Raw genomic sequence first — 16,981 nt, 5'->3', positions numbered from 1 at the left:
AGTTCATATTTGTGCAAGGTATTTTGGAAAAATATATTATGTTCTTTTTTTAATACATGTTGTTGAGAACGATGAAAACGCAAAAAAGCCCAACAAATCGAAAGACTGTTTAATTCAAATATACACCTACGAAACCTAGCCTGACGGGGCTCTTCAGTAACTCCCAGAAACACACGACGTAGTAATAAATATTTACATTTCACAAGCCTAGATATCCGTTAATTTATACTGAAATACAAATTAAATGTCATGAAGAACCTATCATTATTAAATCTCATTGTTTATATGACAACGGAAACATTTACTTATACAAAAAGATACAAGTCAAATGGTTTATCGCGGCCAGAAATTTGTACAAACCGGACAGAAGTTGCGAAATTGTCATTTGTGCAGGAATGAAGCGTTTACCATAATGTCCAGTACTGGACAGGTATAGTGACCATGCACGGACACAGCCAATTTTCTCAGAGGGGGTCCGATCCCCTGCCCCCACCCCCCACCCGCCCTGGAAATTTTGCAATTTGGCACTTCATTTTTTGCATTCTGGGACAGTTTTATGGACTAACCTGTTAAATTTGCGAAAATGATAAAATCAAGCCTTCTTGAAGGTAAAATTCTTAGTTTCTTTTAGATAAATAATATGAATTATGTCGGGGTCGTATGTAGCAGCATCCGCATATACTTTACATGCAGTCCTAATGTTGCTTTTTTCGAAAAACATTTTCTTTCCTTCTTGTCTTCTTTCCTTTTTTAAAGATTTTCCAGAGGGGGTCCGGACCCCCGGTCCCCACCCCTATCTGGATCCGCGCATTGTGACATATCATGCTTTCTGTTTATGCAGGTAAACTTGTGTTTGGTTAAATTTCAACAGAGCACAATTGTCTGAACAGTGTACAAACTCATTACTGTTTTTTCAGGCAAGGGTGGAAAAAAAGTGGTAGACAATGAAAGCAGTAACATTTTTATTAAAAAAAAACACAATGAGACAAACATTTCCAACATCTTTGGACGGTTCAAAAATCCCATGTTAAACATACGATAAAGCCCGAAACGCATGAAAATGTTCCGAATGTAAATCGGGTGAAGTAAGCGCTCTATGTAGATTATGCGTCTAGATTGATTAAACTGGGCGAGTCTACTTACTTATTACTTGAGGATGAAAAAAAAAACGTGTTTTTTAAATGTTGCCCTTAAACAAGGGTGGCGGTTGAACTACTAAAAGTACAACAACAGTTGATTCACAACAAATCGTACGGTATGTTTTATAATCAGTAGAAGCTAGTCGTATTTACGCTTATGAGACCTGTTTCACCCATAAGTAAAGAACTGACAGGTCCATCATGAAATATTTTCCCCATCGTGCAAATACTTGTCCTATTCAATATGATCGCGGCCTCATCGGCCGCGATCAATGAGCCGCGACATGAGAAAACCAACATAGTGCGTCTGTAGTCTGGTCAGGATCCATGTTGTTCGCTTTCAACGCCAATTGCAATTAGAGAAACTATTAGCGAACAGTATGGATCATGAGCAGAGTGCGCCGATGCGCAGGTTGATCTGGATTCATGCTGGTCGCAAACGCACTATTTTGGTTTTCTCATGGCGCGGCTCATTTATGTTTTTAGTAATTGCACTTTAAAAAATACGCGGACTGGCATTCGGGAAACACCAACAATTAATGTCAGAGTTAATAATTCAGTTGTTTAAATAAATTTCAATTTCAGAGGAAGTTAAACGCTATATTTCTAAGTATTAATTAAATTCTACTAATGCAGATTAGTAGATTAGCTGATGGACGGACGAACGGACGGAAGGACGTATTATAAAACAAATAGACGAACGAACGGACGGATAAACATACAGACGAGCAGTAAGATGACAAGTTCCAACTACAAAAGTAATGATCAGCACTTTTGCATATCTTTGATGTTATTGTAATATAAACCGTTATAATCCTCTAAATCCATTGTGCACAATGAAACCATTACTCGAGCTGTCCTTCCGAAAGTTAAGATTGCGTGGAATTTATGAATATGACTTTCGAACTCCACCACACTCCCGCAAGGTCTACTCGAGGTCCACTTGAGTAATACTTACCCAAGTCTGAGTCAAGTGTGAGTTTGAGTGACGACTATGAATATAGCCCCTAGTGACCTACTTTTTCACTCACAAAATCTTCATGAAAATCATTCTTGAAATACAGGTAATAAAGGTAATAAACAGTTATGCTACAAGCTTTTAGGTGGACAATTTAGGCCATTCCTGAATAAATGTGTTTTGACAACTTCATCTGCAAACTTATTCAGTCAATCTCTTTTCAGCATAGATTCAAAAACTAGATGAATAACTATCTTACACTGTAGAAATAAAATGTGATTGAAATTTCACTAATTACACTGATTTCTGTACACATTGGTACAGTTTTTAATAAAATGTTAAGACATTACACATATTGTCTTGGCCTAATATATGTCATTGTTAATTTGTAACTAAATACTTTTGTTATTTCTCATTTTCTTCATGCAAAGCATGTATAATTACCATCATCTAAACACAAAAGAATACAGTTATTTTGTGGTGCCTCTTTAACCTCTGACAAGTGCGTAATTATGTCGACAATTTGGCTTAGTGGTTAGAGCATTGGACTATCATCCGAGCGACTGGGGTTCGATTCCTGCTACAGGCACTTGAGATTTTTCGTCTTTTTCGTGTAAACAGTAGAAGTAGGATAGGTCTGGAAATTAAATTGTTATAGACCTCTTAAGGTGTTTATAGACCTCATCGGAACAAAGAAGCAAAGATTCACGTCTACGGATTCTTTACATTTGGCACGATAAAGAACCAAAGAACGGTCTGAAATTTCAGTATCATGTACTCTATCCTCTGACTAATATTACTAACAATCTTATGGCGGAGTCACACATACGGGTTTCTGAGACGACTATCAATGAGCTTACTAACAAACAAGATTGATTTAAAATAAAAAAAGAAACACGGTTGTGTGAAAAGACTAACGCTTACATGAAAAATTGCCGAGTGTACAATTTCCCTAAAGATATAAATGGTGATATACAGCATCGCGCTCTTGGATATAAAACAAATATATTGCTTTCTTTTACCTGTTGATATATTACCGACATTAGAAGCATTTTTGAAATATCAAATAGAAAGATTTAAACTTTGCAGGCACATTTTACTTTATTTTATTATTACATTTGATATATTACAAATCAGTATACCATTGAACCGCATAATTTTATTGGTTACGATCAATTTATTTTTCAACTCTACTTGATTAATTTGTAACAACGTTTAAGAGTTAGTCACACGCACACACACACACGCACACACACATACACGCACGCATGCACAGTGACTGACAGTGAGGTTTTGGTTATTATACCAATTCAGGTGTTATGTTACAAGTGCCCAATGACGCTAATATTTTTAAATTCTCTTTGACCGGATAACTTGCATTTTATATTTATATACAAGATACCAACCCGCAGTTTGGGTACATGTTTTTCAACATGTTCATTTTCATCAAGTTTAACATAAATAATGTATATATGACACTGAAAAATGTTAATGTATGTGAAAATAAAAAACTGATTTGGGAAAAAACAAGAAAATTAAATGTAACTATTCTGCATTATTTCAAAAGCGTTGCAACGGCTTACTACCTACTGTACAATACTTTTCATGTCTTTATAAAAGGATACTAAGTGGAAAGATCAGTCACACAGAATCACGTTAGCTCAATTACCTTGTAAATACATTAAAGACAAAATCTAAAACATCGCGAAATAGTCTAACTTCACGGTATAAAGTAGTTGTCCTACACCGGGTCTAAAAATATTGTTACAGGCATATCTTTTTATTATCTTCACATGGAGTGAGTCTAAACTGCATATTAAACTCGAGTCGTTACATGCGATTATACGGTATTTAATGGCTTTCGTATAGCAGCATCCGCGACATTCTAGCACTGAACTCTAACGGAATCTAATGCCTAATAGCATATTTGAAAGTAAACAATCACCACGCAACAACTAATTACACCTTCTGTGCTTGAAAGCTGTACACACCTACTTAAAGAATGATTAACAGAGGAGCCATCGTAGTTAAATGGTTGAGATCGCTCGCCCCAAACCTATATAGGTTCGAAGATTCGCTTCAGTGTGGACATTGTTTTAAATTAGCTTTAAAAAGATTCCTATCTTACTTTTTAATTTATAATTTAGTTTCTCTTGATTTATAATCTTGTACAAAAAAGGAAACCATGTCACTATATTCTTCTAAAAGTTATTTATCGTTTAAAACATTTGCAAATCATAATTCAATTCTAGTGTTTTGTACCTGTTGTTTGTTTTTGGTTTGTATTAAGTATGTTTTAAGTTTTATTACTTCACATTCTAAATATCGAATGACAAAATCTTCTTCTTTTTTCAGGTGTTTGGTTTAACAATGCGGAAGACGTTGATAGCTTTTCTTGTATTTGCGTGCATAAGTCAATTTATCGCAGATAAATCTTCCTATTATAAATGACATTTATCATGTTACCATTTTGAAAATAGTATACCTTTTAAGATATGGTGTATTTTATGGAAGCCTATAAGGGACACTTTGTCTTAGTTTTTATGCATAAGCTCTTATGTATGCCATATTATGTGTTACGTGTTATTAATTACCTCTTACATGTTACGCATTACCTCTTAGGAATTATAAATTGTGTGTTACTAATTAAACGTAAGATTGGGCTAGTTCTCAGTGAAGCGGAAAACAAAAGTGGTGAACTGTAACGATTACGGTTTGTGGCACTTGACCCCTTTTGGTGACCACTAGAGCTAAAAATAGAAATAGGTTTAAATGACTTATGCTATGAACAGTATGATGGATCTTGATCAAACTTGGTCTGTACCATCAGTATAAGGTCATCTCCCAAATTTGCTAAAAAAGCGCATAGGCCCCCTTGCAGAGCTAAGCATAGAAATACCTTTAAACCTTTTTTGTCATGAAGTCCTTGCATGATCTTGATCACACATGGTTTGTAGCATCATTTTAAGGTCCTTCACTTGTTTAACAGGGGCATTTCATGTCTTTAACTTTTCTTTATTTCTAGCTCACTTGAGCAATACTCAGGTGCGTTTTTGTGAGTACTCGATGTCCGGCGTCTGTCTGTCGTACAGGTCTGTCGTCTGTCAATATTTAGCTTGTGTATACGATAGAGGCTGTATTTTTCAACTGATCTTCATGACATTTCGGTCAGAATAATAACCTTGATAAATCTAGGCCAAATTCGAAAATGGGTCATCTGGGGTAAAAAACTAGGTCACTATGTCAAATCAAAGAAAAACATTGTGTATGCGATATTGTCTGTATATTTCAATTTATCTCCATGAATTTTGGTCAGAATTATTGCCTTGGTGAAATCTAGGTCAAGTTCAGTTATTGGTCATCTTGGGTTAAAAACTACGGTATGTCACTAGGTCAAATCAAATAAAAAACCTTGTGTATGCAATAGGGGCAGCATTTTACACTGGATCTTCATGGAATTTGATCAGAATGTTAGTTTGGATGAGATATAGGTTTACTCAGGGTCAAAAACTAGGTCACCCTGTCAAATTAAACAAAAAACCTTGCGTACGTAATAGGGGTTGCATTTTACACTGGATCTTTGTAAAATTTGGTCAGAATGATTGCCTAAATGAAATCTAGGCTTAGCTCAAATATGGGTAATCTGGGGAAACATGTTTACTTTGTTATGATGTGAGCAACCTAGGGCCATCTTGGCCCTCGCGGTATTTCATTTCATTTTAATTTTTTTTTTTTGAAATGGCAATTGAAATTCATGAACCATATACCAAACGAAGACAAACCTGCGGTCAGGTGCTAAATGGATCACCCGAGTCCTACAAATACATTATTAGTTGCAATGCCAAAGAAGGTGACTTGTTGTTACATTTTAAAAAGTTCATGAAATATACTGTGCTGGTAAATCTTACCTAGATAGATCCAGATCATGGATTTGTTGTCAAACTGAATACTTTCTTGTTGCATAAATACAACTGTGACCTTATATTAGGGTAAATTGTATAGTACGGTTACTGTTATTATATTCTATATTCCACTGCATTCAAATGTGTGAATGTGTACTTTGTTTGTTCACACATGTATTTCTTTTACTTAGTTACATGGAATTCGCCATCTAACGGGGCTACAGAAACGCTAGCAGAAGACAGGACCGTTGGTTCGGTAATTGTTACTTTAAATGCGACTGCATCGAATACCATAATTTACGTCATAGTGAGCCAAACGCCACCGGAAGACAAATTTGGAATAGACAACACAAATGAACTTTATCTTAAAGCAGAACTAGACTATGAAACAACAAGTTTATACGATGTCAAAATAAGGTAAGAGACTATGTTCCGGAACACTTTGATAGGCATTGTGTGCAACAATGGGTTTAGTGGGAAACTGATCACATGGCATAGGAAATTCTATAACATAGTTGTCCAAACCTCTTACTAAACTCCTGACACCTCCTTTAGTTCAACCTTCATTTCCAGCAGACAATCTTTATTTACAGTTACACCGATATTCTACTGTACATATATATAAGAACAATCTGATAAGTTAAATATAGTATTGGTTTAGAATTATATTATACCAAGTTAACAGCTTGTAGGTAATACCAACCATTTGATCAATTTTGTTTGTTTGTTTTGTTCTGTTTAAAGTCAAATGGATACTAATGTATGCCATATGGACGATTAGGCAGTGTCAGTTATCGAGGAATCCCAGGGTGTCTATAAATTGCACGTGGGACTCCGAACCGAGAATGCTGTAAGGCAAGTGATTTTCAGTCGGCGATCTTAACCTAAGATGCCCAACTAAATGATAAAATATAGATACTTTACAAAATTTAGAAGATTTCAATATAATTGTTAAAATTTTATCCTTCCACTTGAAACATGATACGTAGTGCTCTGAGATAAAACTTGTCTTGATAACGGTAAATAAGTACTTTATATTTGGTTAAAAATGATAGTTGTTAATACAATTAAATGATAACTCTACTTAATTAAGCACACTATTAAGTCATATTAAGAGCAGAACAATCACCCATGTAAGAAGACACTTTTGAAGCAAAATCCGAACCAGTCAAGATAATAGTATACTTTGGTTTGATTGAGTCTGTTCATTGGAAGTCAAACCACGTGCAACACCACCCACGCTCCCTCCTATTACCGGCCGCTTAAGCATAACTATAATGAAAGAGCAGTATCCCAAAGATGTATACATGATAACATATTAGGTTTGAGTAAGAGACATTTTTTCGCCGCCATACGTAATGGTTGTAATTGTTCCTTATTGTAAAATTTCAACGACGTATTTAAACGTGTCAGTGTTAAAAATTAAAAAAAAAGGTATCCTAGATATAATGACTCTACGTAATAAACTAAAATTAAGGAGTGTTATCTCAAAAGTCGCAAAAGCATATTCTTTAACTTAAATTTTATAATTTTAGCGTCGCGTTGCTCCGTGCGACCTTGGTGATTCATTTATTTGAGTAATAAAGCACTGATTTTACGTTTTCGTAACTGAAAAAAGGTGAGTTTGATGTGTAAAAGCTATAATAGCTATAAGCAGCAATTTTGAAAATACAACGATCTAGTTACAAATAAACTGATTTAAACTACACAAATGATAGCGTTATGACATCACTTACGTTGATATGTGAGATGTTATTTTTGCCCAAAACAAGCTTTAAATGACAGAAGTAGCTAACTGATGAGCCTGGTGTTTTGCCTACAGATTTACTAGAAGTCAAGAATGATTTCTTCTCAAAGAGTCAATTGTATATTTAAGTGCGTGTTTAGTGTGTCTATTGTGAAATATGTAGCAAGTGAATTTAGCGTGTACTTAAAGAAATGTGTACACACAGCATGGTACTAACTCAACTAGCGAGATAGTGTTGCGTATAAAGAAAATAAACAATATTTGGTAATAGGTAATAACTAAAAGAAGTTGCGTATAACATAATTAAGAAAAAGCATGCTTATTCATTTATTTGAATTTCGTGCTCGGATAAGCAAAGTGTGCAGCTTTCAATATTCCAAAATCAATTTGTTACATTAAATAAATATTTGCAGATTGCCGAGCAGCTCTGTGTTACGCTTGATTTTATAAAATGGACCACTGAAACAGAAATAAATAAAGACAGAACTTATTATCGTTTACCTAATAAAAGTTAACATCCCTTGACGATTTTCAATTTTAGAGCTTTGGATAACTTGGCAAGTGGACAAGCTGACATAACATTAACCATTACTGTAACAGATGTAAACGACAATGCACCTGTGATTGCATCCGACACATCGAGCGATTTACCAACAAATACAGCTGTAGGTAAGGAAATGTTTTTTAGTCCCCTACTGGTTGAAAACCAGTTTCGGGGACTATAGGAATGCGCTTTTCCGTCATTTCGTCCGTCCGTCCGTCTGTCCGTGCTCGCGAAATGATGGTTAAGTGACTTCATAACGGTACTTTCTCTTTGATGTCATTCATTCCGTCCTGTTTATGTGACTTTTTTCTTTTTATGTGACTGATAGAACAATAGAGAGAACAATGGGGGTGTCACAAAAATACCGTTTCGTGAGAACGTCCGTCCGTCCGTCCGTCCGCAATTTCGTGTCCGGTCCATAACTCTGTCATCCATGAAGGGATTTTAATATTACTTGGCATAAATGTTCCCCATGATGTCTTGCGCAAAACGCGGACCCCTAGCTCAAAGGTCAAGGTCACAATTGGAGGTCAAAGGTCAACAGGGCTTTTTTCCTGTCCGGTCCATAACTCTCCCATCCATGAAGGGATTTTAATATTACTTGGCACAAATGTTCCCAATGATGAGACGACGTGTCATGCGCAAAACCCGGACCCCTAGCTCAAAGGTCAAGGTCACAGTTGGAGGTCAAAGGTCAACAGGGCTTTTTCCTGTCCGGTCCATCACTCTCCCATCCATGAAGGGATTTTAATATTACTTAGCACAAATGTTCCCCATGATGAGACGACGTGTCATGCGCAAAACCTAGACACCTAGCTTAAAGGTCAAGGTCACAATTTGAGGTCAAAGGTCAACAGGGCTTTTTTCCTGTCCGGTCCATAACTCTGCCGTCCATGAAGGGATTTTAATACTACTTGGCACAAATGTACCTCATAATAAGACGATGTGTCATGCACAACTTTCAGACCCCTAGCTCAAAGGTCAAGGTCACACTTAGCAGTCAAATGTTAACATAGCATGAACAGGGTCTGTTTCGTGTCCGGTCCATAACTCTGACATTCATTAAGGGATTTTAATATTACTTGGCACAAATGTTCCCCATGATGAGACGACGTGTCATGCGCAAATCCCGGACCCTTAGCTCAAGGTCAGAATTGGAGGTCAAAGTTCAATAATTTTTGTTACCTGTCCGATCCAGAACTCTGTCATCCATCAAGGGATTACAATATCACTTGGCATAATTGTTCCCCATGATGAGATGACATGTTATGCGCAACACCCAGTACCCTAGCTTAAAGGTCAAGGTCACACTTTGAGATCAAAGGTCAGTAGGATTTTTTTCCTGTCCAGTCTAAAACTTTGTCATGCAAAACAGGATTTAGATATCAGTTGGCACAAATATTCCCCTGGATGAGACAACATGTTATGCGCAAAACCCAAGCCCAGCGTCTAATGTCAAGGTCACACTTAGAAACCAAAGGTCAGACACAAGAATGACTTTGTCTGGAGCATTTCTTCTTCATGCATGGAGGGATTTTGATGTAACTTGGCACAAATGTTCACCAACATAAGACGGATTGTCATGCGGAAAAACCAGGTCCCTAGGTCTAAGGTCAAGGTCATATTTAGAGGTCAAATGTCAAATTCAAGAATGACTTTGTCCGGAGCATTTCTTCTTCATGCATTGAGGGATTTTGATGTTACTTGGACCAAATGTTCACCACCATGAGGCACTCTTGTTTTTAGAATTACGTCCCTTTGTTATTACTATAAATAGATTTTATTGTAACTTTTTTATTATTGGCCGTAGAGAAAAATCGCGACCACTTTTCTGTGGTACAACATGCATGTTACATCCATTTTTTAGGTGTATTTTGACCTATCTCTACCTGGTAAAGAGTTTCTTGTGGACTTATATTATATAGATTTTTTTTTTTTTTTTTTTTTAAGATTAATTTCCCTTTGTTGGTACTATAAATAACTTATATGATAACATTTTTATAATCGGCAAAAACATTTCAATATGAAAACAACTGTGGGTTTTTATATATGCACATTTTAATCCAGGTGTGTTGTTATAACATATTGTATATAATAGTACAATATTGTTTATACATCATTGACAGATATCAGTTCATGATGTTATACTGCAGTAGAGAAAATTAGGTGCCTTCTAGTAGGGGACTTTGTATTGCATGGCAATACTTCATTCACTTGTTTATATAGGCACTGGTTACAATGAATATTCATACGCCTGTTTCGTACTACATCGTTCCTCGTTCATTTCGTAATCAATGATGAATTTCAATATATATGTATATATGATTTATCTTCATCATCTATATTATCATTAGCATTTATCTTCATACTTTACATTTATCATTAGCATTTAACTTCATATATATGTATCGTTACTCTCGAATGAAACCGATCTCGAAAATTTTGATCTAAATTTCTGAAGTCTAGAGCTAGTGTTAGATTGAGTTTCTACATGGCAACTTCATCGTATTTTTATTTCAGGTTCGATTGTGTTCGTCGTTACTGCAGCTGATGTGGACACTGTTGGCACAGTAACTTATTCAATAACAAGTAGGCACAACGTCCGAATGTTTGCTATCAACCTATTATTTTGTATTCTACACCATGTAAATGCATAATACACGGACTATTTTTTGCTTAACATACAAAATATAAGAAAGTGTCGGACCACAAGCTAAAACTTTAAAGACCAGTGATTCGAACAAAATGAATATGCAATGGCTTATTCATGATTTATTTTATTAATAAAATCAATATTATCAGAAAAACATGTATTAAATTGAGTACATTTAAAAATAATCCACGAGATAGTATTAATGCGTGCTTTGCGTTGTTTTTTTTTTTTGCTAATTATTAGATTCCATTTTGTATATATTTATGGCAAATGACTGAAATACGAAAATGCAACAAAATAAAACAACGTTATGTTGATGTTTATGAAGGTATAATATGTAAAATTGCTGAACAATATATGATTTTTTTTCTTATGGTAAGGGCCATATGTAATATTTTCAGAAGTAGCTCAGATGTTTTACTTTACCAGAAGATGTTTGGATACAGATTAAAATTTTCAATTTGGAACATAATTGTTACATGTATAAAGCAAACAATTCAGATTGATAAAATATGTCTTTTGGTCTTGTTTCTTTTTACAGGTGGAAATGTCAACCACGATTTCAGTATAAATGCTATGACAGGGGAGATCACTTTGAATAATGCACTTGATATCAATACTACCCCAGAATACGACATTGGTATTGAAGCAACAGACGGTGTAAACAGTGTTACCCAGACTATAACTTTCTATGTGAATGACGGTGAGTGTACTTCATTTCTTTTACCACTTCGACTACAAGATGCAATACATTACGTATAATGTTACCACAAAACCTAAAGAAGGCTGGGAAGTAGGTAAATATGTTGTTTCAACACTTAAACATGAGAAATTATTTCATCAATGTAACATTAACTTAGTTTAGTCTCACGTATAAAATTGGCACCAAGTCGTATATTGGCATAACAGCCACAATATTATGTAAGTCTAAATGTGTAAGAAACTCGTGAAAGAAGAATGGTATAAGTGAAACTATGTTAATAACCTCCACTTGCTTCAGAATAAATAAATTTTCATAATACACGTTAACTATGCCTGCGTTTGAAGTATCTTTCATAAAGAAGGATTGGATACATTTTGTAGATTATTAGTTACACTGGTTGTTGGTGACAGGATACGGGATATACGCTGTCGAGGAAATCCAGGCGTAACTTTTATGCGCGCTGTCTGCAAATGTTCCGTATATATCTTTTTTTTTTAAGTTCATTCAAAATATCGTACTAGTTCAGTATACTCTTGAGGATGAGACGGGGCAGTAACCTTTGAATTGGAATCACGCGGACTGGCGACCAATGTAACAATCACATATTCTTGCCATCAAAGTAGTGTCATTATGCACATCAAAAGAGGCACTTTCACATTTTATTCTTGTAGCTGTATTTATTACAGGATTACATGTACTAGATTATTAATGACAATCATATAGGTCAATTTTAATGGTATTTTCAAAACTGGGTATTAATTGAAAAAATTAAAAAAGAAAAAGAAAAAAAAAACAATCAAATAAACAATAATGAGAACAAACAACTATTTCTGATAAAAACCTAAATATTCGTCCCTGTAGAAATTGTTCTTGAAATCCAGAAAATAAAATAAAAATATCTCGCATATTAGTGAACAGTTTGGTTCTTGATCCCATGCGTTCTGACAGGGTACATACTTGCTACTTTGACAATTATCAGTTATTATATCAATGTACTTTTGCTTTTCATTACAAATATATAGTATACATGTAAAGTACATATTCCTGACTGAGAGATAATCATAGCGGGCCAGATGGTCAAGCTGGAAATGGATGGTCACGTTTGCTTCCAGTAATCACTGGCTTATAAAACAAATGAAACTACGATTCTTAATAACCTGACAATTAACTACATGCTATGACCACCTACCGCTACGAACGTCCCCCTTTAAGGTGTATTTAGTAGTCCGTAAGATTCTTACCTATTTGTATTTGTATTTAAATTTCTCTCATTTCCAGTTATTTGGCGAACACCCAAAGACGGACAGACAGACATACTTGCTGAAAATACACCGATCGATACAACTGTAATAACACTACAGGCAGACAATTCAGTTATTTATTCCTTTACACTGCTGAAGCTGGCAGCTGAAGAATCCAAATTCAGGATAGAGGGCGGTGCCCTTAAACTTAAAGAATCTCTAGATTATGAAATAACAAAGTCATACACATTCACCTTAAAGTAAGTTATTGTTCCTGTATGAGAAATACAATTAACATATTGTACTTTTTTATAAGCAGACACTTAAACAGAATCGTCGGCAAGTCATATTATATTCGTATAAAGGTATTCGGTAATGATAAGGTTTGAACATGCAAATATAACTGGTAATTGCTTTGAAACGGGTGATAATATTATCTGCCTTATTGCTTTCGTAAATATTGATATTGTTTTGGAAGTTTATTAATATTCTGAAATCAGAAGTAGTTTTATTTGCTTAAAATACCGGTTTGATAGTGTTTTATTTCATTTTCAGAGCTCTTAAGTCTTCGTCGCTTTCTGCTGTAATAACTTACAATGTCAATATAACAGATGTTAACGATGAACCTCCGGTGTTTTCAAGTGCCACATCACTGGATTTATCAAAAGACACAGACATAGGTAAAGCACGTGTGGGTTTAAACATCCGAAACCAGTACTGCTGTCTAATTATCTCTAACGCTATCTTTTTTATTTCTTATTGCATGCTTCCGTATTCAAAGTAAAAGCTGTAGCAATGTAAGAAGAGTTATTGTCAAAGCCGTAATTAAAGTTGTACAAGCGAAAGGACGATCACTTTGTATCTCTACTTACGATTATGTCAATATACCATTCTGAATACTTATGAAATAACGGTTTTGTTTCAGTGTTAACAAAACATTTCTTTATTTGTCGTAATAACGATCGCCGAAAGACATAATATGTTTGCTCTACGTAGTATTTAAGAACACTTTTGTGTATGCTTTACTAGCAGTAGTGTAGAGGTAACAATGGTATGGAGTATGTATACATTCTATACTATCGATCTAGGAATAACAACAACAGGTGTATGTATACTTGTATATTGACCTAGGGGTTACAGAGGTAAAGGGTATGTATACTGTATAATCTATCTAGGGATAACAGAGGTAGGGGTATGCATACTTTACTACCGATATAGGGATTACAGAGGTAGGCGGTGTGTCTAACATACAACAAATATAAGGCTAACAGAGGAGAGGAAGGGACGGGGATGTATACGATACTATCGATCAAAGGATAATAATAAAGGTAATGGGTATGTATGCTTCAATACCATTCTAGGGATAACAGAGGTAGGTAGTATGTATACGATCTATGGGTAACAGAGGAAGGGGATATGTACACGATGCTACTGATCCTGAGATAACGCGGAATACCCACTTCATTTTTCCGCGAAGGAAAGATAAAGCAATACGAGGACTTCCGCAGAGTGCTGCATAATTTTAACTCAGATTACCGGCAATTGTAGCTTTATTGCTTTTATACTTATTATAATATATAGCCGTAATGAATGTTTCTCCGCACATCTCAGACTGGATGAAAGATCTATTCAATCGCTTTGTTACTTTTACATTTTCACATCCGTTAAGTATGATTTTGAATTTTCCGACTGAGTGAGTTAAATAAAGACATTCGTTTATCAAGAATAGACTCAATTAAATATTATATAACGGTCGTTTATAATAAAATTTAAGGTGAAATTATTATTTTTAACCAGAAGATGCGTTTGTAGAAAAGTGCATGTCTCCCCTGTGCATAGTCGTAATAGGTAAGAAGTCAATAGAGGACAGGAGAGAAAGTCAAAGGAACACTGATGGTGTGCTATCATAAGGATCATTTACTTGCATGTCCATCCCACTAAGTTTCAACATTCTTGGCTTAGTGGCTCTAAAGATATGACTGGGGAACATTTTTCGATGTTCAGACACGTGACCTTGAATTTTGAACGGGTGACCTCAAAGTCAATAGGGGTCATCTACCTACATATGCAATCGTCTTTTGAAGTTTCAACATTCTTGTGTAAGTGGTTCTCAAGTTATTGATCAAAAACGGTTTTCCATGTTCAGGCCACTTTGACATTGACCTTTAATCTAGTAACCAAAAAAAATATGGAAGTCTTTTACTTTGTAAGAGTAGTATTAAATATAGCGCTTTTGGCGCAGTTTAATCTAATTTAACATTTAGTCTTTGACCTAAACCGACCAATGCCGGACAATTAAAAATCCACAGGTTTTAAACCCAATTAAAAGTTTTTAAAGTTAAATTTAAATACAAATGATATAGATGAGTTTACAGAATAAAATATATTGTTTGAAAGAAAGAAAATTTACTGATAATATAAATCCTCACTATGTTACAGCAAAAAATGGGAAAAGAATGTTAATGGCTACCTGCGCATCTTGTGGGAAAATGAAATCAAAGTTTGTTAAAAGTACAGGGGGTAATTTAGATATTCACAAAGCAATGTTACCTTTATTACCTAAGAAAGGTTTAACACTTCCAGGATATAATTATTGTGGGCCAGGAAATCCCCTAGATAATGGACCCCCTGTCAATGAACTGGATGCAGTATGTATGGACCATGATTTTTGCTATGACAGTGATGTAAAAAAGGGTACATGTGATAAACAAATGCTTTCCAATTTAAATAAAACTAAATCAAAAACATTTGGAGAAAAGATTGCAAAACATTTAGTTGTGAAACCTATAATTAAAACGAAATACACACTTGGGCTGGGACAAAAACAAAAGTCAAAAAACGGGAAAAGGGGGTAGAGCAAACTTTTACTACCCCCGAAATAAATTGGAGCGATGAATTAGCAGAAGAATTACACAAACCAATTAAAAGAAAATTTAGGAAACGAAGAGTGATAGTTAATGATATTGATGATACTTGGTCAGCTGATTTAGTTGACATGCAAGCTTTTTCAAAATATAATAAAGGAGTAAAGTACTTGTTAACCGTTATTGATATATTTAGTAAATATGCTTGGGTTATTCCATTAAAGAATAAAACTGGAGAATCTGTTACTGAAGCATTTGAAAAAATAATTTCTGAAGGACGATTACCAGTAAATTTATGGGTGGATGAAGGAAAAGAATTTTATAATAAAAAGTTTGAATCATTTTTAAATAAAAATAAAATTAATATGTATCATACATTTAATGAAGGAAAGGCTGTAGTAATAGAAAGATTTAATAGAAGTTTAAAAAGAATAATGTGGAAATATTTTACAGCAAATAATACTTATACTTATTTAAATAATTTGCAGGATATGGTTGATAAATATAACAAAACAAAACATTCTAGTATAAAAATGACACCAACCGAAGCTAGTAAAAACTTAAATAAAGGTACTGTTTACTTTAATTTATATGGTGATTTAAAGATACCAAAGAGTAAAGCAAAATTTAAAATTGGTGATCGAGTTCGCTTAAGCAAACTTAAAAGACATTTCGAAAAAGGATATACACCAAACTGGACAGAGGAAATATTTATAATTTATAAATTAATAATACAAATCCCAGAACATACTCTATTAAAGATTTAAATAATGAAATAGTTCAAGGTTCATTTTACGGACAAGAACTTTTACTACTACACAAGAAGTTTTTAGAATTGAAAAAGTTATTAGACGAGACTATAAGAAAAAACAAGCTTAGTAAAATGGAAGGGTTTATAGCGAAAATTTATAATAGTTGGGTTCCGTTTAGCGATCTTGAACAAATTTAATTTAGAAATAAAAAGTATTAATTATATAAATGAGTAATAAAATCAAATTTCTAATAATAATGGAATAGAAACAATAGATCAATTAATTATTCACTTAACTAAACTAGCTGCTGCTTACAGAAAAAAGTTATAAATTTTGCGGAGAGTAAGTACCGGATTATATTATTACAGCAGGTGTTTTTGGTTGTTCAGCTGCATTAGTTACTTGTTCCAGCTATTCCTATATTTGTAGCAGTTGCTGGTGCTGTTCCATCAGTAATTACCATATTTACTAACAGACT

General features: G+C 34.4%; 1 protein-coding gene across 1 annotated transcript in view; it reads left to right on the top strand.

The window, feature by feature from the left end:
* The first annotated feature begins 5,956 nt into the window (after positions 1–5,956).
* Positions 5,957–16,981, top strand: part of LOC123560612 (protocadherin Fat 4-like) — a 45,133-nt gene continuing 34,108 nt past the window's right edge. The window contains exons 1-6 of the mRNA XM_053517030.1: positions 5,957–6,416; positions 8,288–8,415; positions 10,811–10,879; positions 11,485–11,646; positions 12,925–13,147; positions 13,443–13,567. Coding sequence (XP_053373005.1) covers positions 6,172–6,416; positions 8,288–8,415; positions 10,811–10,879; positions 11,485–11,646; positions 12,925–13,147; positions 13,443–13,567 — 952 coding nt within the window. The 5' untranslated portion in view covers positions 5,957–6,171. The remainder of the gene's footprint in view (positions 6,417–8,287; positions 8,416–10,810; positions 10,880–11,484; positions 11,647–12,924; positions 13,148–13,442; positions 13,568–16,981) is intronic.

The sequence above is a fragment of the Mercenaria mercenaria genome, chromosome 10 (assembly GCF_021730395.1).
Source record: "Mercenaria mercenaria strain notata chromosome 10, MADL_Memer_1, whole genome shotgun sequence".
NCBI lineage: Eukaryota > Metazoa > Mollusca > Bivalvia > Venerida > Veneridae > Mercenaria > Mercenaria mercenaria.
Note: the sequence above shows the minus strand (reverse complement) of the source record. Positions and strands in the feature narration are given on the sequence as shown.